Below are 27,848 nucleotides of genomic sequence, written 5' to 3' on the forward strand. Positions count from 1 at the left end.
TCAGCATGGGCAATCCAGCCTGAGTAAACTACACTGTCCCAGGAGCGGGGGAAGACCCAGAGCTGCATTGAGCCTCATGTGGATTATAAAAATGAAGGTATGTTTTCTTTACCATGTTGTCATGAATCATTTATGTTTGTTTGTTTGTTGGGAAATGGAAGACATTTTTCAGCACTGACACTCCATGTCACCTTCTCAGTCATTTATTTGAATGTCCTTTTCAAATGCACAGGGATGTGCATGGATGTGTACATATGCCCCTGCCCCTCTCTATCTATAGACATGATCATGCATATATCAATTTAATATTTTTATTATCTCACCAATTTTTTCCTCAACAGATTTTGAAAACTATGACAGTGAAGATTTTGCAAGTGTCTATATTCTCATGCGTTTCACCTACTTTTCTCTTCTTATGTGACAATCTACTCCTTATCCTTCATATACTGGTAGACACTATCAGTAAATCCAGCCAGTTGAATCTCCAAAATGTCTCTGAAATCTTTCCTTTCCTTTTCATTCTCACTACAGAAATCCTTCCATCATCCTTGATTATTGCACTTTTATTCCCTTCAGAATCCAATTGACACATCATGCAATTTTTCCAGTACTCTGTTGCAAAAATAGTCCACATCTCCCAGTATTAGGATCACATTCAGACATTCCTAAATCCCTGACTCCCTATTGCCTACTCCAATCTGATCTGAGTTCCTCATATCATTTTCAGTTCCCTCACAACCTACACCGTATGTTCTGCTTTTAGCATCTATCTCCCTTATGCTCTCTGCACATCCAATGCCATTCATCAGAAGTTACCATTCCAACCTATGGTCCAACCTTCTTTGATTCTAATCTCTATGCCTGGGTCCAAAGTAGGGTGATCAGATAGAAAGTGTGCAAAATCGGGACAGGAGTGAGGGGTATTAGGCACCCATACAAGAAAAAGCCCCGAATATCAGGACTGTCCCTATAAAATTGGGACATCTGGTCACCCTAGTCCAAGGTAGCTCAGCAATACTGTCTGAGCTGGGATGATGACAGTATTCTAGCCTGCCTGGTACATTTCCTGGGTTGGTCTGCCTTTTTTAACTAGAGGCTGGAGACAGGAGACCAGTGACCATTTCCATCCAAGTTATTATGAATTTCCAGGGAGAAAAAGGATGTCTGCTGTATAATCTTCCTAGTCTGAATAATCCATCCTTCCTTGTGTGCTTAGGCCTTGATTCAGCAAAGGATTTAAGCACATGTTTAATTTTAAGCACATGCTTAAATCCTGTTGATTCACTTGCTTTGCTGACTAGGGATGGGATTATGACAATCAGCAGTAAACATGTGTCTAAGTGCTTTGCTGAATCAACCTTCCTGAATATGCCTTGCTGCATAACTTTCTGCTTCAGTCGCATAAATCCTTAGAAATGCTGGCTCCCTCTACTCCTGACATTCCCAGCCATGTATTTGCCTTCCTGCATCCTTCCTCCCTGTCTCCATGTCTTTGTTTTCCTCACAAAGCAGAGTTCAGTGGATTTCCTGTACTTTTTCTCAGGCTGTTACCCTTAAAGTAACAGAGCCTGGCAGCAGTTAGGATGTCTGTTAAAATGAGGAAAGCAACAAGGACAAAAGCAACTACAGGCAGTGAGGGTCTTCTCTCAGAGACTGGTGTTAGGGCTCTGACAGGGAACAGCCAGGGGAGGCATGCAGCAGCTTCTGAGCTGCTTACCAACCCCTTGCACCCTTCTGTCTGTCTGTTCCTCCCATCCTCTGTGATTTGTCCAGTATTCCCCTGCTCCAATCTGCACCACCATCCATCACCCCCTACACTCTGCGACTGCTACCCTCCCAGTCCCTGGTCTGCTCCACACTCCCTCCACTACCTAAACTGCCTCCACGCTCCCTGCCACTGATCTGTTCTGCATGTGACCTGCCACTGTCCACCCCCACCATCTGTTCCACCACTGCCTCACAGCAACAATCTGCTTCTCCATCTCTCCACTGCCCTCTGAACCCCTCAAACTACTCCTCTAGCCTACTCACCTCCGATCTACTCCAACATCCCCTCCATACCTACCCCTGCCTGCTTATTCCCCTGTGCTCTCTCTGTTCCTTATCTTCCCCTGCAGATCTGTTCCTCTCCTTCTCTACCCTCCCTCCCCAGCTCCTGAGTCACTAAGGAGTTTTTGTGTGGGGGAAATGAGGCTCAGGGTAAAGGGCAGGGTAAGGCCAGCAGCTTCACTGGGGTTTCACATTCCTAATAGGCGTGTGCAGACACTTCGCACATGCTCATACATTCTAAGGCAGGGTAGGTTCTTCTATTACACAGGGGCTCAACACCAAGCACTGCATAGCAGCACCGCCAATGAAACTACTCCCTCTCTTAGGTAGGTGATTTTCCTTACCAAATAAGTGAGGGGCAGGTGGAAAACGGGGGTTGGAAAGATGAAACTGAGGGACAACTTTGCAGGGGCTATGCAAAGGACGGAGTCAGTGGCAGCTGAAGGGAAAACTCATGGGTAACAATGATTAAAAGTTTCCCATAACTCTGGTTAGTGCAGCTGCTGCATTTGACTATCCCATCTCATCAGGGTAACCCCAACATCTCTAAGGCCATAGGTATTAACTCTCTGAATCCCTCAAGTGTTTGCATTTATTTCATTCTGTAATTTGCTCTGTAAAACCAAAGCTATTGATTGTCTTGGTTAGGGATGATGTTGGACTTCACTTCTCCTCTAGCTTTTTTGCTTCTGATATCTGAAAGATGCTCTGAACAGTAAAAATAAGTGAACAAGAAGATGGAACTTGATAGGAAATGGATTGATTTGGTTTGTATCTAGTTTTTAAACAAACTATATAGAGTTTTTCATGGATTTTTTTGGTCCAGTAAAGCAACTTTTCAATGAACTTTTCAGGGGCAATGAAAGATGTAACTGTAACACTAGGCTAGCAAATATTCAGCATGATATTTATGTAGAGAGAAGCAGAATTGCAGGGGAAGGGAGTACCAAAAAGGGGCATTATGTTTTGTAACTTTCCTTATGTCTTTCTAATGGTTTGTAAAGTACAAAGTCAGAAATGTTTTTCCCCTCCAGTGTTAGCTGCCTGGTTTTCTTAATTATATATATGTTTATGTCATTGGGCATGTATAATTTTTTGTGAACTGTTAGTTTCCTCAAAGTCAGTAGTTCCTCTTTGTGTTGAAAACTATACACATGTATATAATGGGAAAGCAGTTTCTGAATTCAGGAATCATTTAGTGAGAGAAAATAGAAGGTAGCATTTTTGGAACACAGACATGATATTTAAAAAGACTTCCTTTAAAATAATTTGGAGGGTTTTTTCAAATGATAATGCTACAAATGTTGTTCCATAGGAATTTAATCTTCTCTCAGATTGTGACTATGTTCTGTGTTAACTAGATATGTGTAGACATGGTTTAAAAATTGATCTGGGGAACTCTCACTGGTATTTTTCACCTGGTTATTGTTAGGTAGTTTGGATTACACTCCATGCATAATTCTGGATACAAAGGCAACTATCTGCATCTGCATCTAGGAAGGAGTAAAAAGCTTTGAAAATCTTTCAAAGGTTTTTCCCACTCCACTATGTACCTTTTATGTTAATCATCATTTTAAGCTTGTTGAACACAGGTTCCAAACCTCCAAAGGCTTAAATGCTTACTGAATTTTGAGCATGTAAGTAGTCTTATTGAGTAAGCTTTTGCAGGACTGGAGCTTCAATCCTTTGTACCACTTCAGTGGTACCATACTCTTTAATGTTTACATGAAAACATAAGAATGGCCATATTGAGTTGGACCAATGCTCTATCTAGTCCCATGTCCTGTCTTCTAACAGTGGCTCATGCAAAGTGCTTCAGAGGGAATGAACGGAACAGGGCAATTTATTGAGTCATATCTACACTGTTTTCCAGTTCCAGCTTCTGGTAATCAGAGGTTTAGGAACATCCAGAGCATGGAATTGTATCCCTGACCATCTTGAATAATAGCCATTGATGGACCTATTCTCCTTGGAATTACTTAATTCTTTTTTGAATCCAGTTATAATTTTGGCCTTCACAATATCCCCTGGCAATAAGTTCCACAGGTTGACTGTTCATTGAGAGAAGAAGTACTTCCTTATATTTGTTTTAAACCTGCTGTCTATTAATTTAATTGGGTGATCCCTGGTTTCTGTGTTATATGAAGGGGTAAATAACATGTCCTTATTCACTTTCTCCATGCCACACATGATTTTATAGAAATCTACATATCCCCCCTAAATCCTCTCTTTTCTATGCTGAACAGGTCCTAGTCCTTTTAATCTCTCTTCTTATGAGAGCTGTTCAATACCCTAATCATTTTTCCCCCTTCTCTGTGCCTTTTCCATTTCTAATGTATCTTTTTTTGAGATGGGGCAACCAGAACTGCACATAGTATTCCAGGTGTGGGCATACCATGGACTTATATAGTGGCATTATGATTTTTTCTGTTTTATTATCTATCCCTTTTCTAATGGTTCCTATCATTGTTAACTTTTTTGACTGCTGCTTCACGTTGAGCAGATGTTTTCAGAGAACGATCCACGATGATTCCAAGACCACTTTCTTGAATGGGAACTGCAAATTTAGACCCCATCATTTTATATGTATAGTTTGGATTATGTTTTCCAGTGTGCAATACTTTGCATTTATCAGTATTGAATGTCATCTGCTCTTTTGTCACCCAGTCACCCAGTTTTGTACCATCCCTTTAACTCCTCACCGTCAGCTTTGAACTTAAATATCTTCTGTAAGTTTGTATCATCTTCAAACTTAGCCACCTCACTGTTTTCCTTGTTTTCCAGATTGTTTATGAATTTGTTGAACAGCACTAGTCCCAGTGTAAATTCTTTGGGGACCCTGCTATTTTCCTCTCTCCAGTGTGAAAGCTGACCATTTATTCCTACCCTTTGTTTCCTATCTTTTAAACCGTTACTGATTCAAGAGAGGACCTTGCCTCTTATCCCATTACTGCTCATTTTGCTAAAGAACCTTTGGCGAGGAACCTTGTCAAAGGCTTTCTGTAAGTCCAGGTACACTATATCGACTGGATTACACTTGTCCACATGCTTGGGCTTAGAATTCTCTCTAAGAATTCTAATAGATTGGTGAGACATGACTTCCCTTTAGAAAAGCTGTGCTGACTCTTCCCTAACATACTGTGTTCATCTATGTTTCTGATTACTGGAACGCCTCCAGTTGGCTGGGTATGTCCTGCCCATGTCTGATTTTAGAATTCAGTATGCATTTTAGAAACAAACAAACACGTTTACATTTGTTTCAGTGTTTGTGTCCAGTCTGCTGGACTATGGCTACACTTCTCCGAACTGCAACATGACGTGCCATAAAGATGCAGAGTGTGAAGTGAAGGGTGGAGTACAAGGCTGCTATTGCATCCCAGGATTCACAGGAAATGGCATACTTTCCTGTCACGGTAAACATATTTTACCTATGTACATTGCTACAGGGCATGAAAAATACACCCAGTATCTGTTAGCTTGAGGACTAAATTTATAACCAGAATAATATCTATGTTGACATGCCACCAAGGCTAAAAAACTGAAGTACTATCCCTGGTAATTTAAAGTGGGTATTGTATTTCATTGCAACTTGTCAATCAACTTTCTATCTAATATTTTAATGTAATTTTCCATATTACATCTCTCGTTTTATTAGACCTGCTTTCCCTGTTGGACTGTGTTCCACTTTGTATTTTCTTTCCTATGATAGATAATTATATATTTTTCGCAAGTTACTTTCCACTATTTTTCTTTCTGTCCTCCTCTTCCCCCCACCGCTCTGAAAAGATTACAAGAATAGAAGTACACAATTTATGGAAAGAATGGTTATTTAGATCACCTACATTGATTTTATGCCTTTTTCCACTGCTGCCCATCTCAGTTCTACCAACTCTCATATCTGATTTTTTTCCCTAAAGCACCAGATCCTGGAGCCCTGTGATTTTCATGTGAGAATCTCAACTTTAATTAAAAAAATAACTTTCTATAGAGAAAAGCTTGAAAAAGTGAACCCTAAAGACTAATAAAACAGAAGACAAATAAAAAGAGTCCTAAATACATTATTTTAAGCCAATCTCTTGGATTTTAAGCCAATGACATGACTTTGGAGGGGCCTGACTCAGTATTTTTTAAGCTTGGATATGCAATACTGCCACTTCCACACTCCTTCACACCGCTCCACTTGCACATAAGGCTTTGCAACTTTTCTAGACACCTAAGATTAATAACTGACAAGCCAACGTTCCCCCTTTCACCCCAGCTGCTGGAAAGGGAAGTATGCTGGGATTCCTAACAGGAATTGGTCCCTGGGGGACTCTATCTTTCATAGGTATTTGATTACTTTGAAACTTCCCTCACCTCTGGCCATATCCCTCTGGCTACTGGAAGGGCTAAGGAATTTCTTTCTCTCTGTTCCCCTCTCCCATCCCAATCTCTACTCTCAGCACTCTGGGCTGCTGCAACATATGCGGAGAAAGAGGTTAGGTCCTGCTACTCTAGCCCTCTCTCTGCTTTCAGGCTGCTGCAAGTGAGCTCGCTATACTCTTCCTCTCCCCCAGTCTTCATTTGTGAATTGCCCTTTGCATTAAAGAGTTATAGTGCCTGCCTCTGCTGCTCGTCAAGCTATGCCAGCTGCAGCACTGTGACCTGATTCTTGTCAGTTTTCACTGCTGCTCACTACATCTTTAATAGCAGTCATGACCAGTAACCAGACTCTGGTCAGAGCTTCCCCTAGCGCACCTTGGCAAAGCTCTGAGCAGAAACAAAGGCACTGGAACTAGCTGTGAGCAGAGTAAAGAAAAATCTCTGCACCTGGGAGTCCGTGATTCAGGTTCATGAGCCTAAAAGCTAGAAATTTTCTTTCTTTTTATGAAAGCATAGAACTTGAATGTGCTTGCCTGGGAAAGCTGCCTTCCCTGCATGTGTCTAGGGAACGTTTAGGTGTAAATATAACTGATCAATTAATGAAAAATTGTAGTGACAAAAAACCCAGGTCACCTGAATCCCAGTCCAATGATCTATCCACTAGATCAGTTAATCTAATTGATTGCAGTGTTCCATACATGTTTGCAGAATCAAGACCTCTATTTGTGAATAATTATTCAATGAAAAAAATCAATTAATATTATTTGCAACTCACATTTCCTTCTGCCTCATTATCATGTCACTTTGATTTTTTTTTGGTGGGGAGCAATTATGAGTCAGCAATTAAATTCACAGCGAAGTTCACTATCTCCTCTTTCACGATCCTTCCTCCCCAAGATCTGAGATACTTAAAATGTTTATATTTTGTTTGTTTGTTTAAAAAAAATCCCCCCTCCAAAGACAGAGATACTTCTTGGTGACCATTTACACCAGCTGCAGTTTAAGACAAAAGTATCAGTTATTCTCAAAGCCTCGGGCTTGATTAGTTATATAGAGTTATGCTAAAGGCTTGTCTACACTACTGCATGGGGTCGATCTAAGATACGCAACTTTAGCTATGTGATTAGCATAACTGAAGTCGACTTACTTAAATCTACTTACTGCAGTGAAGACACCGCGGTAAGTCGACAGCTGACGCTCTCTTGTCGACTCCGCTTGCATTCCTTGTTCTGATGGAGTACCAAAGTCGATGGGAGAGCTCTCAGCATAGACGCAATAAATCAACCCCCGCTGGATTGATCGCTGCCCGCCGATCTGGAGGGTAGAGTAGCTAAGCCCTAAGTGTCAGCAGGCTGAATCCTTCAAACCAAATTCCTAAAAGCATTCAATTAAGGCAGCTTCCAGGCACATTCATGGTGCATCACAGTGAAATCAAGACTGTTTGGGTATGTCTACACAGCAAAGAAAAGCCTGTGACTGGCCTGTGCCAGGCAACTCAGGCTTGTGGGCCTCAGGTTGCAGGGCTGCTTCATTCCTATGGAGACTTTGTCTCTTGCTGGAGCCTGAGCTCTGGGATCCTCTCATTGCATGGTCCTACAGCCCAGGCTCCAGCCCAAGCCCAGAAGTCTACACAGCTATGAAACAGCCCCACAGCCTGAGCCTGATGGGTTTTTCTTTGCTGTGTAGACATACCCTTAGAGGCCTCAGTTAAGTGAGACCCACAGTTTCTATAACAAACTACCTCTAAAACCACCAAAGTCACTTACCCTCCAGCTTAATAGGACAGTTCATATGTGGGATGTTCTTCCTGAAAGAGAGGCTGTGTTATGCAGAATGTTGTTAACAATGTATGTATTCTTATAATAGAATAAACAGGTTCATTCCATTTTAATTGGGTAGGCTCTAAAAAGGATTAAAAGTATAGTTAGGCCTCACCCCATCACAATTAGATTAAAGCTAAAAAATGTAGAGCAAAGCTGCAGTTGTTTAATGATGTATTAGATCTTACTGTTCTAGATAAAGCATGCAGCACAGGTTTCTACTATTCCAGAGAAAGCTACACATTTCTCTTCAATTAATAATTTTAGGCTTTTATGATGATAATTCAGTCACCTTCAAAGCAGAACATCAATCATGCATTAACATAAGCATTTTTTCTAAATAGTGCATATAATGCCATTTTGTAAGAATTTTAGCCCTTTTTGTTATTTAGAAAGGTTGTAACAGTCATAATTACTGTCATTCACATGAATAATGTTGTACTGCGGAAGCCTGTTTTCTCCTCTGTATTGCATCTTTCTGTTGATAACCAACCAAAGCACAGTAGCTGTTTCTTTCGAAAAAGAAGTTCAAGCTCCATTTTTGTCTTCATGATATGATTTTCTCTCTGTAAAATGCTTTTAACATCAAAAACACTCATTGTCAGTGTAATTCCAAGTCAATTTATATAAAACTGTCCCTCTTTATTTAAAGGGACATACTCAATTATTTCTAAGTGATTTTAATTTGTGTCTTTACACTCAGTTGCTTTTAACACCTTTTAAGTACTTGTAAAAATTATTTCCCTGCCAAGTCTGTCTTTTCAATGTGATACACTTAGACATTTCCCTCTGAGTTTATTGTGGAGCACAAGGCAATATAGTCCTGTTACTTATTTTCTAACACTATCATTGATCAATCATGAATCACTGATGTCAGCATACCTTAGGGAATGAGGTTTGTTAGTTAACTTGTCCTCTCTTAGCCAGCTGGCTAAGTGACTGCAGAGCACACAATTATTGGACTCACTGTGTTTAGATAAAGATACACATATATATGAATTTCATTTCCTGGTGTCAAAATCATGGTTTTTAAAATAATTATCCATTTAGAACCGTGTGGATTTTTTCCCACCAGATATCTGACATTTTCAATTAGGTCATGTTTTGGATCTTCAGGAAGCATGATTTCATCCAATCCTGCAAAATGTTACTTCCATGGCTAGTCCCATTATCTTCAGTGGGAATATGTGTAGGAGTGAGAATAGCTATGGGAATAACAATTTGCTGGATCTGGCATCTTCTGTATATTAGCATTATAATTTACACAGTGATAAATTCTGTCTGAATATAATTTTCCAGAAAGCTACAGATGAGTCACTTTTTCAAACTTTACACTACATTGCTGCAAAATAACCTTACATTTCTCTTATTTCTTGTAAAAGATCTGTGTCTCTAACTCTGTTTATAATATGATGCAGGGAGAATGACCTTTCAAAATGTAACCATTTTCCTTTTAGGGCTCGCTTTGGGGGCATATATAGTAGTATATTTTGCATATAATGCATGTGGCTTTAGCTGCACATTTCCTTCCGTCTGTAATTGAATTTGCACAGCTAACATTAAGGTAAAGCATGAAGCTAGCATTATGGTAAAAATATAACCAAATAGGACTGATTTATCAGCGAATTAACTTCCTTTCATGCAAGATTTCTGTGGATTTTGTACAAATAACTAGAATATATCTGCCACTTTCATAAATCCTTTTCTTTTATAAAAAGGGTGACCTTTTTCATTTGTACACAAAACATCCTTACAAGCTAAAGAGAACAGAATTGGCCATGTAAATTACATGTTGCTTGTAATCCTGACTTCCTCCATTCCAAAAAACCTTTAGACCTTTGGAGAAAAGCAGGGTGCGGAAGTGAAACTTAATGGAAGTCAATCTTTTATTTTTAAAACAGAGAAAAATGGGCTGGCACCATTTAAGCTTTCTCAAGCAGCTCTGTCATTTCAACACTGGCTGCCTCTTGCATGCTGTCTGCCAATTTGCGGCTTTGTTGGCACACTGCAGAAAATTAAAGTAAACAGTGTGATCACCGTGTTTACTTCAACTTTCTAAAATATGGCAGGAAAATGAAGCAGTGGTGTTTGTTCCAAGCAGGCAGGCAGGCAAAATAGGAACCCAGTATCCCCCCTCCATTTCCTTTTAAATGTCCATTGGAAATTAGCCTTCTAAAAGATGAATCAATCTTATTTGTAAAGTAGATGCAGGTTTTTCAGACATAGCAAGAAGGGAATGATGCCATCAAGACAACTTTAAACTTGAGTAGGACACAGGGCTCTGAAAAGCTATCATGTCTCTCTGTCCAATATGCAATAGAGTAATATTTATCAGTTTTCTAGAATCACAGCCTGTGTAAGTAATATTTTATACTAAAATACAGAAGCCCTGTTGGATTGTTGGTAATTTACCTAAATTCTGCTAAATCAAATTGAAAGCCTACTGGAAATCCAAATGTAGATATATTATTAATGTATCTTGTTTTATTGAGAAGCACAGTGCTGGCTTTATGGCTTTAGCCAACTCTGAAGATGATTTCTCCTGTAAGACACCAGGTTATCACCCTAATGTGATGTTATCATATTCCACCATCCAGCCTTCATGGCAGTCACTGAATTCATCAGTGTCCCTATGGTCATTAAATGGTATACTATAGGTGTATGGTTTCCAGAGACATTTTTCCTTATAAAGTAACATGACCCTATAAAACCACTGTCTCTAGTCATTTTATTCTATAAAAAGATGGTCTTTAGCAGCAAACAGTCTAGTCTAAATGCTGGTCCAGCAAAGGATAATTTTTGTTGTTAGAAGCAGATACACATAATTAAATGTCGCAAAGCTTTTACTTCTGTGTTTACCAAAAAGCCTGAAACCACTGACGTAAAGGATCCAGTCCACCCACTTATAAATCCATGTCACTGGTATCAGTAACCAGAAACCATAAAGGACAAATTACAGCAGCTTTAGCATAGTGCAGAGATGTTGGGAGATGATATGCGTTAGTCAGACACAAGTTATCAGGCTCAATACAGGGGTAATGGGGCAAAATTATTTTGCCTGCGTTATGCATAAGATCAGACTAGATCATCTAATGGTCTCTTCTGGCCTTGAAATCTATTAAACCCTTTTTGCTCAATCATCCCTCAATGCACCTGCTCAGGATACAGCCATGTGATTGATCATGTCCTAGTAGTACAAAGGTAGGAGGCACCATTGCTGGCATCCATGCACACAGCTCAGAGTATTCCACACTTCCTGTGCACTAGTCAGAGACTGGGTCTGTGAAGAAGGAAATTGTACAAATGTAATAGCGGCTGTCACTGAGTGTACTCACCCTGGGTCCCCAGCAGCATAGTGTGTACTCCTGCCCTCTGTAAGCCCACGTGCTGCCCTCTGTAGGCCACCATTTGGGTACTACACCTCATCATCATTGTCACAGCAGCTCAGGCTTTCTTAGCTATAAGTAAGATGAAAGTGAAATAAATTCCCAATCCTGAAAACTGTTCCTCATGTGAATAGTTATGCTGAGGTCAATGGGGAAGGACTGCTCACTTGACTAGGAGTTTGCAGTATCAAGTCCTCAGTCCGTTGTTAATGAAGATCTGAAGCCATGAAAAGCTTGGTACCAACACATTGTACTCCAACCCTAGCTTCTATTGAAAGCAATTTTATTTTTTTCTTTGCATTAATATTGGCTGACTTTCACATTCATATTATTAGGTAGGCTTCTCCTGGGAGACTGATTTCATTCTGGGAGAAGGGGCTAGCTGAGTGACATGTGCATAGTCTTGTGAATAAGGTGCCTGGCTTTGGTATACAGCACATGGCTGTGTTTCAAGTTTTCTTTGTGCTTTTGTTAAAATTCTGTATTTTATGTAGTAAAGAATATAAGGGATCTTCTGGAATTTGCTGACCTAGGAAGGTCAATCCTTCTTGCAGATCAGGAGGCTGGAAAGGCTGACCTGAAGCACAGCTCTGCAACATGGAATTGTGAAGGAGTCCCAAGGGGTGATGTGTCCAGTCCTCTCCTCCAAATGGGCTAACATTAGTTTCATTAGCAAACTTGAGGCATACTGAGCATGTGCAATGCTGACAGATCCCCATTGTCAGCAGGCGGGTTTAAACCAGGGACCTCTGGAGCTTAGTGCATGAGCCAAAAGGCAGCTGACTCTTAGCTAAGGCTGTAGAGCAGACTCATTAATCTCTCTCTCTAAGTGGTCTTGGTGCCACTAGATGGGACAGAGCACCACACCCAGGAAGTGTGTGAGTTACATACTTCCCCTAGCTGAGGAAGCACATCCTGAGCTTCAGAGACTTCCCAGTTGAAATCCCGGATGAGCCCCCACTTGTAATGCCAACAGATCCTGATTGTCGGCAGGTGGGATCACACCGGGGATCTCTGGAGTTTAGTGCATGAGCCTCTACCGCATGAGCTAAAAGCCAACTGGCTCTTAGCTAAGGCTGTAGAGCAGACTCATTAATCTCTCTCTCTAAATGGTCTCGGTGCCCCTAGATGGGACAGAACAACACACCCAGCAGGTATGTGGGTTACACATGCTCAGAGAATTCTCAAAGCATGCCAGGATGGCTGGGCCGAGTTTATTTCTGACCCCTGGATAAAAGACAGACGTAGGCATGGTGCTGATTTAGGTAGCCACAACTTCTCCTGAAGAGTTTCTGTACATGAGCCGTCACAGAGGCTATATTATTGGCTCCTCTCTAAAGAAAATATGTGTTTCCAGATGAGCAATATAAAATCTGAAGAAGAAAATTCAGGATAGAAAAAAATATATTTGTTGAAATGTTTCATGCCTCTGATCTTGGGCGTGTTATCCAACATTGTTTCATTTTCTCAGCTGTGACATGGGAATAAGCATATTTCCTTTCCCAAGGTGCTATGTGAGGCTTTGTTTATTAATAATTGTAACATGAGATCCTTTAATGGAGGATGCTATATTTACCTATCTAAAAGACCAACACTTTAAAAGACAAATTATCTAGTTGTGTCTTTTTTAAAGTGATGCTGTCAGGGCTGAGATGTCCAAAGTATGACCTGCATAAAACCTGATTTTTCAAATGTATTTATTTATTTGCATTTCTGTCTACACAAAAAACAAAAACAAAAATAAAAAACACTGCACTCACCTTATCAGCTCTCCCAAGCAGCCAACCCAATCTTAATATCCTCAGCGGCTGACTGGAGACATCAGAGGAGAACCCAGGATATGCTATGTTCATTGTGGATATGGATGTGCACGCGGTGTGAGCCAGCACACTACATAGTACCTCCACTTCTTTGCTGGCCCTGTTCTTGGGTGCCAATAGGATGAGGTAACTAAGAATTCATGTTAGTTTTAATCTGTGCTATCCGACAAGAACAGAGCTGGCACTGAAGCAAAGGGATGTTGGAATGCAAGACCCTGGTGTGGGATTCCAACAAAGATGCCGACCTGGATCTTAAAATTTTGTTCAGTGTATGTCATCCAATTCACTGGATGAGGTTTTTTTAAAAAAATATGATTATTGTTCATTCTTTCAGAATAAGTCACATGTCTGCAAGGATCCAGATGATAGATTAGCTGAAAAAGAACCAAGTGCATATATCTGTCCTCATACCAAAAGGCAGAGTGATACAGTGGATAGGGCATGGAGTCAGTCACTGGATCTGGTTCTGTTCTTGGTTCTGCCACTGACTTGCAGGTTGACCTTTGACAAATCACTTCACCTCTCTGTGACGTTCTGCTGAGGACACCCAGAACTGTCAGTCACTGTGTTATCCTCCTGTCTCAGCAAAAGTGAGCTTTTCTGGAGATTAGACTGTGTCAACTCCCTGTCACACTGACCCATCTGCTTTAGCAGCATACTCCTCAAGACTCTGCCAGTCAAATCTTGCCTTTGTGGCAATGATCAGTGAACCCCAGGTCCCCAGAGACATATCTGTGCAGTGCCCAGTCCCCTCTCATTAGATACTAAGAAATTATTAGTTCACTGCCTCCAAAGAGCAGAGTGCACACTAGCCTGTTAGCTTAGCTGAGAACTCACACTGGAATTCAATATAACAGCACTGAGATAGTTTATGGTCAAACTAAGAATAAGTTTATTAACAAAGAGTAGAGATTTAAATGATATGAAGTGAGAGGAAAAAGAGAGTGTCATGGTTACAAACAAAACAAAGCACATTTTCTAGAGACTAAAACTTAAGTTTAGCAAGTTACAAACTTTGTCTAAGCAGTCTTCTTACTTAAATCAATTTACCAGCAGCCCCTAGCCCTCCTGGCCAGGAAATCCAGCTTTCACAGGCTCAGAGGATGCAGTTCCCCATGTTCCCTGAGTGATGGATTCCTACAACGTCTTTTTGCTCCTCTGATATTACCCAGAGTCCATTGTCTCTGACTCAAGGGTTAGCAGGGCTTCCTGGGATGCAGATTCTGTCCCCTGGCATGATCATTAAACTGTCTTCTCCCTTCTTGTTAGCTTGATGGGGTTGTTTACCTTATATGTAAATGTACTTTAATTTAATTGTCCTCTGCCTGTTATCAGGCCAGTCAGAAAGGGGAACCCATATTCCTTGACTAGGGCAGGCTTAATGTATGTACTGCCTCTCAACCACATTTGAAGGACATATTTCTAGCACACATATATATCTCCCTGTATGCAACCCATACATACATCACACGGTGATTTTCGGGGTCAGCATGTCACCAGCTTAGGTATGATTGCTAACAAGACATCTTTTTGATACATATTATGACAACAGTGTGCTGGGGACAGTGTCAGGCCTGATATGAGTTACAGTATGTTGGGTACTCTGCCAGTTGACATTAAGGAGCTACCAGGGTCACAGTTACTTACCCACTTTTGAAAAAGCACTTTGAGATCTATGGGATGAAAAGCACTATACAAGCACTAAGTAATATTTATTATTACATACATAATTATTGGGGCCTAAACAGTTGTATTGGTTATTATTTCATCCTCACACAAAACAACAGTAGACAGATGGATGTGAACAAATTGAAAATAATTTGGCATGTTGTTTCTTGGCTAGGGTGCATATTTAAAATGGAAATAGGTCCTATGAAACAGGCTACTGTGAAGAAATGGTGAGATTTTACATGTTCTACAAGTTATATATCTTTCAGATGACAGAAAAAAAAAGTCCTTTTTTTGTTTGTTTTGTTTGTATTCTATTTCATTTGAAATCATGCTTTGAACATGAGTAAAGTTCAGTACGTGACTTTTCTGAATGGGCCAGAAGGAACAAAACTTCCTCTTTTCACATCTTTAATCATATTCCTACACTCTTCTAAATTGCTTGTGATAGCCTCTGAATAAAACTAAAAAAAAGGTGGGTAGCCGATGTGATAGAAAGGCGTTAGTTTCCCCTTCTCAGAAATGTTCCTAAACCTTCAAGTTGATTATCCAAATATGGATGAATACTTGTTTATTTAATTAAAAATGTGCTTAAACATTTGCCAAGTGTTGCTGACTTCCTTTCTCTAAGAGAGATCCTATTCATCCTGCTTTGTAGCTCTAAAATCAATCAACATATTAGATGTTTAGAGGATGTGGGAAAATTCATTTAAGAAGCTGTAAATGTATTATCTTAGAGTCTGCTCTACTTTGTGTCTACCAAAGATATGATTTTATATCCGGTATCTCTAGTATCAAAAGGAAAGCAGTCCCAAGGTCCAGAAGTAACAAATACATATAACTAGCTTGTTTGTCTGAAATAAAGTGAAGGTATGTATTTCCAGCATGTGTGTATGTATTAATGTGTGTGTATTTGAGTATACACCTATGTATGAAATTGAATTTACATGCAATATATTCCCTGGAAAAAATATTTGGAACAAAAATATGAAGTTATCTTTCTAACAAGAAAATGTAAAGAAATATAAAATTTCTATTGTTTTACTTAACACTTTCTTAAAAGATTAAATGTACACTGGGGTTTAATGGGAAGGAATTGCTTGCATAATTTCCATTACCTTTAGATGTTTAGATCCAGTATCTAGACTTAGACAGTAGTAAAGTTTGCCAACTGTTAGTCACCGCAGTTGTATTTGTGGCTAAGCAGAGAGCTGAGAAAAAATGTGTTAGCTAAAGTAGGATCCCAAAGAATTATACATGTGAAAGAGAATGATATCATTTTCGTGCAGGTACCTTGCTGTTTTCCATAAAGTACCAGTATGTAAATTATTTCTCTATGTGTGGCTGGTTTGGTCTGTTCAATATATTGTGTTCCCATTGCATAACTTATCTAGTTTAACATTAGAGGACTTGTTCTTAGTTTTTCCCAGTATGAACTGGGCAGAGGTGGTGATGTTGTGCACACAACCTCATTTGAAATCTGTAATTTATCCAGGATGATATGCTGGTGCACAATTTTTCTGTGTATGACTGGAAAATTGCCAACTGAGCTACTGGCAGACAGGACGTCTAACCCTGTATAAATCTTGTATGGATAAAAGACTTTAAGAAGGAAATTGACACTCTGGGCCTCTATTTGCCGTAGAAAGAGATAATGACATTCTCCAAGAAGATTAGAATCTAACCAAGCATTGTATTCTAAATAAAGAGCACAAAGCCAGATGCCATTTGTGAAAATGCTATTGAGTGGGTGAGGGAACCCAAGAACTAGTTTTTTGCACTGTATATTTTTTTTTTTAGGTACAAAGATTTAATTTGGAGATTATGCTTTGAAAATAAAATGTATAGTATGTGTGTTTTTGGCTGATAAGAAATTGATTTTGTGACCTTGGTATACTCTAATTGAAATATCTGGCACTGGGTTTTGTGGCGGTTAGAGGAAGCCATATATGCTTGGAACCATATTATTTTTTCACCTTGAACTCTGCAGTTAATCACAACTGTAATCACTGGGTGGAAGGAAGCTGCTGTTTTGATGTGGTACAAGGAAACTGAATAATCTCTGTTCATTGTCTAAGGGGTAGGGTCTTATGTGATTACTTTGGGATTTAGAGCTAAGGTTAAGAGACTCATGATGCCTTAAAAAATGGAGATGTGGGGGAATAAACATGGAGGGACAGAACCACAGCTGCAGTTGTGCGGGACACAGTGCAAAGGAAGGAAAAGGAAGTTTAAGGCTCAGCTGAGCAACAGAGCAACATCATGATCCTGCTGCCTTTGTATACGGAACTGGACACCTTTGGCTGAGGCTCTTCTAATTTACACTCTCTGCTAGCCTCCCGCCCTCCCAATACCGGAAAACTTATGTAGTGAAAGGGCATCCTGACCACTCACATTCTTTTATACTGTGCCAGCAATAGGGAGGTGGATTGGCCCTGGCATAAGAACTTCTGTGCCAGTGGATTGCCTTGTGAAGAGAAGATTTCTGCAGCCCAGCATAGGGGCAAAGTGCTCCAGTTGTATGGCATGTAGCAGCAACCCTGCATGGCAGAAACCTGCCCAGAGTATTTTTCTGGTGGCTTTTCAATGTTATGTTTGTTTGATGTTGGGACTGGATTTTTGGCCCAGTTTAGATTCAGGCAAGTGTGACAGTCTGAAATTGTTGGTAAACCAATGTTGTTTACACAGTTGTAGTGTCCATGTTAGTCCCAAGATATGAGAGAGAGAAGGTGAGTGAGGTAATATCTTTTATTGGACCAATTTCTGGTGGTGAGAGGGACAAGCTTTCGAGCTTACAAAGAGCTCTTTGTAAGCTCAAGAACTTGTCTGTTTCACCAATAGAAGTTGGTCCAATAAAAGATATTACCTCACCCACCTTGTCCCTGTAAACCAATGTGGCAGATAGTCTCATTATTTTAGTTATGATTTGTAAAGTAACCCATTTGTTACCTTGACACAAGGATCTTGTTTCTTCAAAATAGAAAATTAAACTAGCTGAAAATCCTCCATAATAAATGGTTATTTGTTCAAAAACTGTCAAATCCAATCTTTATTTATGTTAGAGATGTTCAATATAGAAAAATAGTTCTTGCAGATATGCATTGCCTTTTTTGCTTTATTCATAATGAAAGCTATTCACATAGACAGGTATCTAAATAAGTTACCTTGAGGGAGGGCATAAGTATAGATGGTGACTAGTATGTTTATATAGTTAATATTTATTTGTTGCAAATAGTGCCTGGAAAGGATTTGGGGCTAGTCTGTAGAATTTTGAAAGTGTAACAGATTGTTTCTCATCCCTAAGAAGCTGCTCTGCAAAGGCCAATGAACAGCTAAATCACAAGAGGCCAAATAAAGGATGAATTCTGAAAATTCATTCCTGTCCCATCTGACCAGAGAAACACCACTCCGCTGCCCCCATTCCACTCCTTTACATCACAGCATAAAGGGGGCAGAAACCACCAGCATCTCCCCAGATGAGGAGTCCATAGCATGGGATAGAGTCCCCAGACAGTTGCAGAGCTAACATAGCTGGTGGCTGTGCCATTCTTCCCACAGCACCCAAGTGTATGGAGAGATCACATTACAGCAGAAGCTTCCCTTCACTTAAATCATCATGGAGAGGAATACGGGAGGTAGTGCAGAGCCTATGGAGGGGTGACTGGATCTGTATGTATGCAGCTCCACTGGCCCAAAATTAGCACATAGTGTAGAGGGGAAGTGAGTGGAAGTTGAGACTGCTCTATAACCAACAGGATCAGAACCCTTGTGTCCAGCCAAAAAGCACAGTCAAGTATTTCATCATTTATATCCATGGTGGTGCAAGCATCTGTATCGAAACGGTGAGTGATGCAAAAATGTCAGTTTCACTGTCCTATTGTGTAAAGGATACATCATGCATACAGAGAGAATTTTATCTCCATAACAACCACAGAGAAAACAGGAAAGGCAAATAGCTTCAGTTGAATATTGACTTAGAAGCAGATTTGGGGAAAGTTTCTATAACTTAACACAGCTTCTCATGTAGGCTAATCTGAATATAAATGAACTTGGATTGCAGCTGTAAATGGTGCGCGGCCCTGGCTCAGCTCCTTTTATTTACTACAGTATAATAAGTGGGTGTCATGCAGATCTTGGTGCAGTAATTGTAAATATGATTAAGATTTTATTAGACTTAGTTCCCTGATTCAGTAAAGCTGTCTTTAGACAAATGAGATCATAGTCTGCTTTTAAACAGGCATCACATGGCATCATTGTTTTCACAGGCAGGGCTAAGAGCTCAAACGTGTTATGGCCTAGGTGTGTCAGGATACGACAATGAGCTACAAAAATGCTAAGTTCATTTGTATCACTATATACACAATGTCTAAAAGTGAGAGGGATGTGGCAGGAGATATTGAGGTAATATTTTCACAGCTGTGTGCTGCAAAGAAAACATTCATTAGCTGAACTTTTTGTACATCCTCTTGGTTTGCATGCACTGCCAAATGCTGCTTGCCGTGGGGGTTCTCCAACTGGCATCTGGACTGGATTCCTTGTTCTCACACACTGGACTCTCGAGTGTTGTCCCTATCCTGCCTTTCACCCATCCACAAAAACCTCTAACTCAAGTGTGGTGGTGTTTTATACCCAAGCTAGCTGGCCTGTCGGCAGGTACAGGCTGAAACTCAAGTGCTGTTGACATCTATTAACAGAGCCACTCTTCTGTGTGGATACATGCTCTGGCTTGTCCAGACAGGATTTTAGGGTTCCCCCTTCATTTTATTTAGAAACAACTAAGTCCCCCTTTTGTATTTTCTGGCTAGCAGAGCAGATACCTGACCCTCAGTGAGGTAACTCAGATAGTAGCTCTTGGGTCAGCTTTTAGCTGTATTCTGTGGCACTATCATAAAAAAAAAATCCCCTTTGATTTACTTGGTTTCCACATAAATTATACTGTCCCTTTAGTGATAGGAACTACTGAATCAATAACAATCATGATCACTATGATGTGCCATACTTCCATCATAAGTTCTCTGAGGGAGTGCTGATGCTGACTATAATGTAACGGAGCAGTGACTTGCAAATGACTTTTACAAGCCACAACAGCCATAGAACATGTGCCTATAGGTTGGGCCAGGATTTCCAAAAAGTTGAGAGTGGAGCACTGATGAAATCTAGCTCTTATTTAGGTGCCCAAATGGGAGTTGAGCTGTTTTGAAAATATGGTCCTGGTTGTGGGTGCTGAGCAATTGAAAATAAGAACTTAGAATGGGTGTACTGGGTCAGACCAAAGGTCCATCCAGCCCAGTATCCTGTTTACTGACAGTGGCCAATGCCAGGTGTCCCAGAGGGACAGGTAATGATCAGTGATCTCTCTCCCGCCATCCATCTCCACCCTCTGACAAACAGAGGCTAGGGACACCATTCTTTACCTATCCTGGCTAATAGCCATTAATGGACTTAACTTCCATGAATTTGTCTAGTTCTCTTTTAAACCCTGTCATAGTCCCAGCCTTCACAACCTCCTCAGGCAAGGAGTTCCACAGGTTGACTGTGTGCTATGAGAAGAAGAACTTCTTTTTATTTGTTTTAAACCTGCTGCCCATTAATTTCATTTGGTGGCCCCTAGTTCTTATTTTATGAGAACAAGTAAATAACTTTTCCTTATTCACTTTCTCCACATCACTCATGATTTTATATACCTCTATCATATCCCCCCTTAGTCTCCTCTTTTCTAAGATGAAAAGTCCTAGCCTCTTTAATCTCTCCTCATATGGGACCCATTCCAAACACCTAATCATTTTAGTTGCCCTCTCTGAACTTTTCTAATGCCAGTATAGCTTTTTTGAGAAGAGGAGACCACATCTGTATGCAGTATTCAAGATGTGGGCATACCATGGATTTATATAAGGGCAATAAAATATTCTCTTTTATTCTCTATCCCTTTTTTAATGATTCCTAACATCTTGTTTGCTTTTTTTGACTGCCGCTGCACATTGCATGGACATCTTCAGAAAACTATCCAAGATGACTCCAAGATCTTTTTTCTGATTAGTTGTAGCTAAATTAACCCCAACTGTATACACAATATGGTGAGGGCTATCTTTTCCAGTGTGCATTACTTTACATTTATCCACATTAAATTTCATTTGCCATTTTGTTGCCCAATCACTTAGTTTTGTGAGATCTTTTTGAAATTCTTCACAGTCTGCTTTGGTCTTAACTATTTTGAGCAGTTTAGTATCATCTGCAAACTTTGCCTCACTCTTTACACCTTCCTCTAGATCATTTATGAATAAGTTGAATAGGATTGGTCCTAGAACTGATCCTTGAGGGACACCGCTAGTTACCCCTCTCCATTCTGAAAATTTACCATTTATTCTTGCTCTTTGTTCCTTGTCTTTTAACCAGTTCTTAGTCCATGAAAGGATCTTCCCTCTTATCCCATGAAAAATCTAGCCCTTCATTTTATGCCCTTGTGTGCTAGCTGTTTTTACTTTTGATTTACTTATTTTGAAATTGCAAAGACTCTTTAATTAGGGAGGGAACTGTATGGATGAGTTAGATCTGCCAGTGGTAATGGCTCCTCTGCCACAAGAGAGTCAATAATTAAATAAGCAGATAATCTCCTCCTTATTGATGAGATTTAGAAAATCATAAGGACATTACACTATTACAGTACAACGTTTAACATCAGTAAATGGAGAAAAAACATTCTAGCAATTTTTATCAGCTGCCGTGCACGTAGAGGGACATTTTTCTTCCTTTTGAACAGCACAACACTGAACATTTCCTACATCCCTCCTTGTTACGTATGTTTATTTTTTTGGTGGTTAATCCCCCCCCCATAAACCTGAAATTGAAGCCTTCCTATTAGAATACTTGCTGACAGCTTCATCAATAACATCCTTTCCAATAGTACCATCACATCATGATCCATCTATTGTGCTCGATATAGTCAAATTAACCAGATGTGCCTTCCTCAGTTAGGATCCACTTGCCTTCATTGGTGATTTTTTTTTCTTTAGACACTTTATCAGATCCCCACTATAAACCTGTGTTTATCTTTGGTACCCTTTTAGTTGTGGGATTCAGGTAGCCTGCAGAAAAACAGATTAATTGGCTTGCTGCGGGCAAAGAGTGGGAGTGGCTGAAAGGAATGGCAAACTCCAATGCACAAGACAGCAGTAATGCCCTTTTGCCTCCAATGGCTGCTATCCCAGGCTGTGGACTGGAATTCCAGCTTCAATTCCTCGGCACCACTTGCATGAAATGTTAGGGCACTGGATCTGCGTAATCACCTCAGCTGGTCTGCTTCCAGCAAGAGCCTTCCATTCCAGGCTCTTCATAGCCAGCACAGAGACCCATTATCAGTGTGCAAGATAATGTGTGGCCACCCTGTGCAGAACTCCACTTGAAGCTCTCCTCACACAGGATCCTCAGCACCGTGTACAATAACATAGCTTTATGGATTTCAATGGAGCTATGGCAATTTACACCAGCTGAGGATCTGGTCTAATGATCTTCCCACACTTCAGTGTAAAAAACAAAAAAAAAAAAAAAAAAAGGGAGAAAGAATTAATTGAAATTTAACAGTTGTTTTCAGAATTAAACATTCAAGCAACAGCTTTATCTGGTGAAACCGATAATACTGCTTGAAAACAAAACCTATATTTCCTCTGATGCTGATACAGTTAAACATCTTCTGCAACTAATTTTGGCCCCTAAATAATCTCTGCAAGTAATACTGGACACTAGCAATGCTGCAGATCTGAAAGACTGAAAAATTGAATCTCTTTTAAAGTCATTGATTTAATCCTACACTCTGTTAGGTGTTTTGATCCAGATCCTCAGGTATGCAGGAGCAGTGCTCAAGGGAGGCAGTGGTGGCTTTTCACCCTCTTTCTGTCCCCGATCCATGGTGTAACATAGAGTACTCTTAAAGCTATTCTAAATTTGCACTGGCTTGCAGGGCCCCACTACCATTTGTCTTATACATTTTTTTTCACAATTTGTATGTTGTTAATGGCCAAGTTAGACACTTTTTCTGAGAAGGCAATTGCAATCCTTGCTTTATTTTTCTTTTCATGCTATACTAATACTGAATATTGAACACATGTAGGAGTGTTTATACATGCAGTATACATCACTGTTTTGCTTTGCTACAATTTGATAAATGTGATAAACATCATGATTATACTAACATGCAGAGTTTCATACAAACCCAGGGGGTCTAATTCAGCCCATAATCTGTTTTGGTTTTGCATGCTGTGTGGGCTACAAAGTAGAGGCAAGAGAGATTCCTATATTTTCTCTTGGTAAATACATCTTATCTCTTTCTATGTGCATGTGCAAATACAATAAAAATTATAAATGATATCTATGTTTCTTGAAATCTGCTGAAAAACATCAGAGATCAAAACCTTCTGGTAGAAAATTTGGATCAGTATTTGATTTATGAGGTACTTGGCTTCCACAAATATATTAAAAAATATTCCCTGTGGCTGAAATATCCTCTGCCCTGCACAAAGCTGACTAAAATGGCTTTGGACAGGGATATAAGCAAGAGATGCTGGAGAAGAAATTCACACATCTCAGCCTACAGACAGGCTACTGGGACACAACAGAACCCCTCTGTAGGCACAGCCCCTGTACTGCAATTCCTGGCCATTGCAATAATCTAATCCAGATCCCTTGAAAATCTAAGGATAATCTCTCAGATGCTATGTTCGGCTCTATTGGCCCCTCTCCTGGCCAGCTACATCAATCCATTTAGAACTTCCCCTCTCTGACACACTTTGAAGCCTCCCCTCTCTGGTGCACATGGGATGTGGTGGCTGGTCTTCCAAGTAGCTGAAATGGCACCAAGTTTTTTGTATAGACTCTCCTCAATTGAGTGTATTTCATCCTATAACAAGATGTTACACTCACATTCTTATACTGGAAATTGATCAGCAAGGATCAGGAATCCATATAAATGGACAAACTGCAAAGCATAGAGACCTGCCTTTTATGGAAACCTCATTCATTCAAGATGGAAACTGCAGTACAGAAAACACAGAAAATGAGTGAAATCTCAAAAATACCCATTAAATGTGAAGTATCCAACTGGTATGGAACTTCTGATAATAGACACACTTCAACAATGCTCACAAACAATGAAAGCAAGCTTCTTCAGAAAGTACTACCAGCCTGAGGCCAGTACTACCTATTTCCAATTAAAATTTGACAAACTTCAAATGCGAATCCACTGAGCTAAACTTACTATTATAAATGCAGTCACCAGATGGCACTATTACATACAGTCTGACAAATTTTTTTTCTTCTTGTATAAGCAGTCTTTGAAGAATGGTGCATTGTTTTGTGAGTCAGAATGTGTTTGGAGAAGCTCTTGCAAATAGCAAGGAAGATTGCTCTCTGCTTTAGTCTGTGTAACCAATCAATTGTTGGGGTAGAGTTGCTTGCAGGGAACTGGGCATTGTGTTGGTGCTGAGATTGCTGAAAGAGCAGATTGCTTTTGTGCCCGTTGGACCACTTCTTTTCAAGGATTGGTGCATATAGTGCAAATAAAACAAGGAGATGCATAGATTCCAAGGCTGGAAGGCACCACTGTGATCACATTGTCTGACCTCCTCTAGCACAAGGCCATAGAACCTCCCCAAAATAATTTCTAGAGCATATCCTTTAGAAAAAATCCAATCTTGATTTAAAAATAGTCAGGGATAGAGAATCCATCATGATCCTTGGTAAATTGTTCCAAGGGTTAATTACTCTTGCTGTTAAAAACTTACCACTGTGATGGGGCAAGGCCAGATGGCTACAGTAAAGTACTGAGGAACAGGTATGTTAGCCCCAGGCTAAACAAATCCCTAGTACCATGGTAACCAAAAGGCAGTTGCTCCAGGTTAATCAAGGCACCTGGGGCCAATTAAGATCTTTCTAGAAGGCAGTGGAGATAACTACATTGATTAAAACACCTGCAGCCAATCAAGGCAGGCTAATCAGGGCACCTGGGTTTGAAAAGAAGCTCACTCCAGTCAGGTGGGGAGCAGCTAGAGGAGAGGAAGTGTGTGTGAGGAGCTAGGAGCAAGAGGTGCAAGGAACTGAGACTGAGAGGGTGTGCTACTGGAGGATTGAGGAATTATCAGACAATCAAGCATTATCAGATACCAGGAGGAAGGTCCTGTGGTGAGGATAAAGAAGGTTTTTGGAGGAGGCCATGGGGAAGTAGCCCAGGGAGTTGTAGCTGTCATGCAGCTGTTACAAGAGGCACTATAGACAGCTGCAATCCACAGGGCCCTGGGCTGGAACCCGGAGTAGAGGGCGGGCCCGGGTTCCCCCCAAACCTCCCAACTCCTGATCAGACACAGGAGGAGTTGACCCAGACTGTGGGTTCCACCAGAGGGGAAGATCACTGAGGTGAGCAAATCCACCAATAAGCGCAGGACCCACCAAAGTAAAGGAGGAACTTTGTCACACCACCTATTTCCAGTCTGAATATGTCTAGCTTCAACTTCCAACCAGTGGATCATATTATACCCTTCTGAGCTAGACTGATGAGCCTATTATTAATATTCCCTGTGTAGATATTTATAGACTGTAGTCAAGTGACCCCTTAATCTTCTCATGAGTAACACTAAGGAAACATCAACACTCTGTGTCACTGATTTCTTTTTCAACAGGAATCAACATGCAAGGCTCTGACATCTGCTCCCAAGAGGTTTCATTGCAATAGCTTTCTAAACTGATTCTAGACAATACTACCAAAAAATAAAATAAAAAATCCAGGCACCTCCAAGTTTAAAAACTGTTGGGACTATAGAAATGAAATCCCGAGGTTGAAATTTTGTACAGAGGACTTTGTGTCACAGTAAGGCTGTCACAGCTGCCCCAGTTGTTGATTAGGCATCGACAAATTGTCAATGGGCCTCCCTAATTGTGTCCAAATATTCCCATAGGACATACAGATGTTCACATTTAGTACATATAAATATTGTCATTGACTTTTGCTGTTTCTAACCTTTTTGCCTGCCTTTGTATTATTTCTCTGGCCTGACTGGTGTTAACAACACCTCCTAAGATAGTACCATCTGTGAATTTAATTCACAGGCTGTTCATCTCTTCTTCCAGAATATTAATAAATATGTAAAATAAAACGGGGGTTACCAACGATCCCTGTGGCAACCCAACTGGCCATCTCTTCACAACTCAGTACAGTGCCATTTGTCACGACTCATCCTTATCTTTTGTTTACATTCCTTCAACCACTTTTCAATTCGCATGACAGCACTCCTACCCAAGAATATGAATCTAGTAAGATTTTGAGAGCCTCCTTATCAAATGCTGTAGTAAAATCCAGATATGTTCCAGCAACTGTGTTCCCTCCATCCACTAACTGGTAATTGTCAAAAAAGCAATTACGTTTTCCTGGCATGATACAAGCTGCTTATTGGTCATAATTCTATTACCCACTTCCCAGTGTTTTCACCCTTTAATAATTGTTCCATTATTTTACATGGGACTGAGTGTAGCCTTGCTAGAGAGAACTGCCAGACTTGTTCTCCTTTTCCTTCTCCTTTCACTTTGGAGATTGCTAACAACTTTTGAGCTTCAAAGATTCATAAATTTTAAGGCCAAAGGGGTTCATTAGATCATCTAGTCAGATCTCTTGTATGTCATAGGCCATTAACTTTTACCATTACCTTTGTGTTGAATCCAGTAATGTGTGCTTAACTAAAACACATCTTCCAGGAAGGCATCCAGTCTTGAAAACATCAAGAGATGGAGATGGATGTCACTACTTTGTAGCCCACACAGCATGCAAAACCAAAATAGATTATGGGCTGAATCAGGCTCGCTATGTTGGTATGAAACTCTGTCCATGTATATGGACAATCCACCACTTCCCTTGTCAGTTTCCTCCAATGGTTAATCACCCTCACTGTTAAAAATCTGTGCTTTATTACTGACTTGAATATATCTGACTTCAGCTTACAGCGATTGGTTCACATTGTGCCTTTGTCTGGTAGATTAAAGAGCCCTTTAGTACCCCAGTGTTTTTTCCCTGTGAAGATACTTGTACACTGTAATCAAGTCACCGCTCAGTCGTCTTTTTCATATACTAAACAGATTGAGCTCTTTAAGTCCCTCACTGTAGGCTCTTTTCTATAGCCATCAAATCATTTTGTGGCTGTTTTCTGTATCCTCTCCATTTTTTCAACATCTTTTTAAATTGTGCACACCAGAATTGTATTCAGTATTCTCGGATAACTGGTGGAGATGAGAACTACAGTGGAGGGTCCATAATTTTTCATTCATTTCAGTAGTTCCTAACGTTGCTATTTTTTATGAAGGGGTCTTGACTTTTCATTTTTCTGGTAATGCTCATGTTACTGCTTTATTCAGGGCATTGCACTGGTGATTTTAGAAGCTGATCATAAGACTAATGTCCAGTTTCTGTTTGTGAAATGTGATGCATTTGTTTCTAGTATAGTATGCCTTTAATGTGTGATTCTTTTCTTGTGCCATCTGTGCCTTTTGCTGTGTTGAGGAGGATAACCTTTGTACCTATGATCCCACTTTGGGGGCCGATCCTGTGGTTTAAGCCTGCAGTACACAGGCATAACTCTCACTGCCTTCAATGGGAGTTGTACTTGCCTGAGGACTGCCAGATCATACCTTTGGTGGAATTATTTTTGTATGGGAATTATACATTCTACCACTGGCTGGCAGCAAATCAGTCACATGGTTGAGTTGCAAGA

The 27,848-nt window shown here is 40.2% G+C and overlaps 1 protein-coding gene across 2 annotated transcripts in view; it reads left to right on the forward strand.

Moving 5' to 3' along the window:
• Positions 1–2,231: 2,231 nt before the first annotated feature.
• Positions 2,232–27,848, forward strand: part of ADGRL4 (adhesion G protein-coupled receptor L4) — a 102,082-nt gene continuing 76,465 nt past the window's right edge. For both annotated transcript variants that reach the window (XM_050961871.1, XM_050961870.1), the window contains exons 1-2: positions 2,232–2,375; positions 5,313–5,462. In XM_050961871.1, the coding sequence (XP_050817828.1) occupies positions 2,354–2,375; positions 5,313–5,462 (172 nt within the window). In that variant the 5' untranslated portion in view covers positions 2,232–2,353. The remainder of the gene's footprint in view (positions 2,376–5,312; positions 5,463–27,848) is intronic.

The sequence above is a fragment of the Gopherus flavomarginatus genome, chromosome 7 (assembly GCF_025201925.1).
Source record: "Gopherus flavomarginatus isolate rGopFla2 chromosome 7, rGopFla2.mat.asm, whole genome shotgun sequence".
NCBI classification, from domain to species: Eukaryota; Metazoa; Chordata; order Testudines; family Testudinidae; genus Gopherus; species Gopherus flavomarginatus.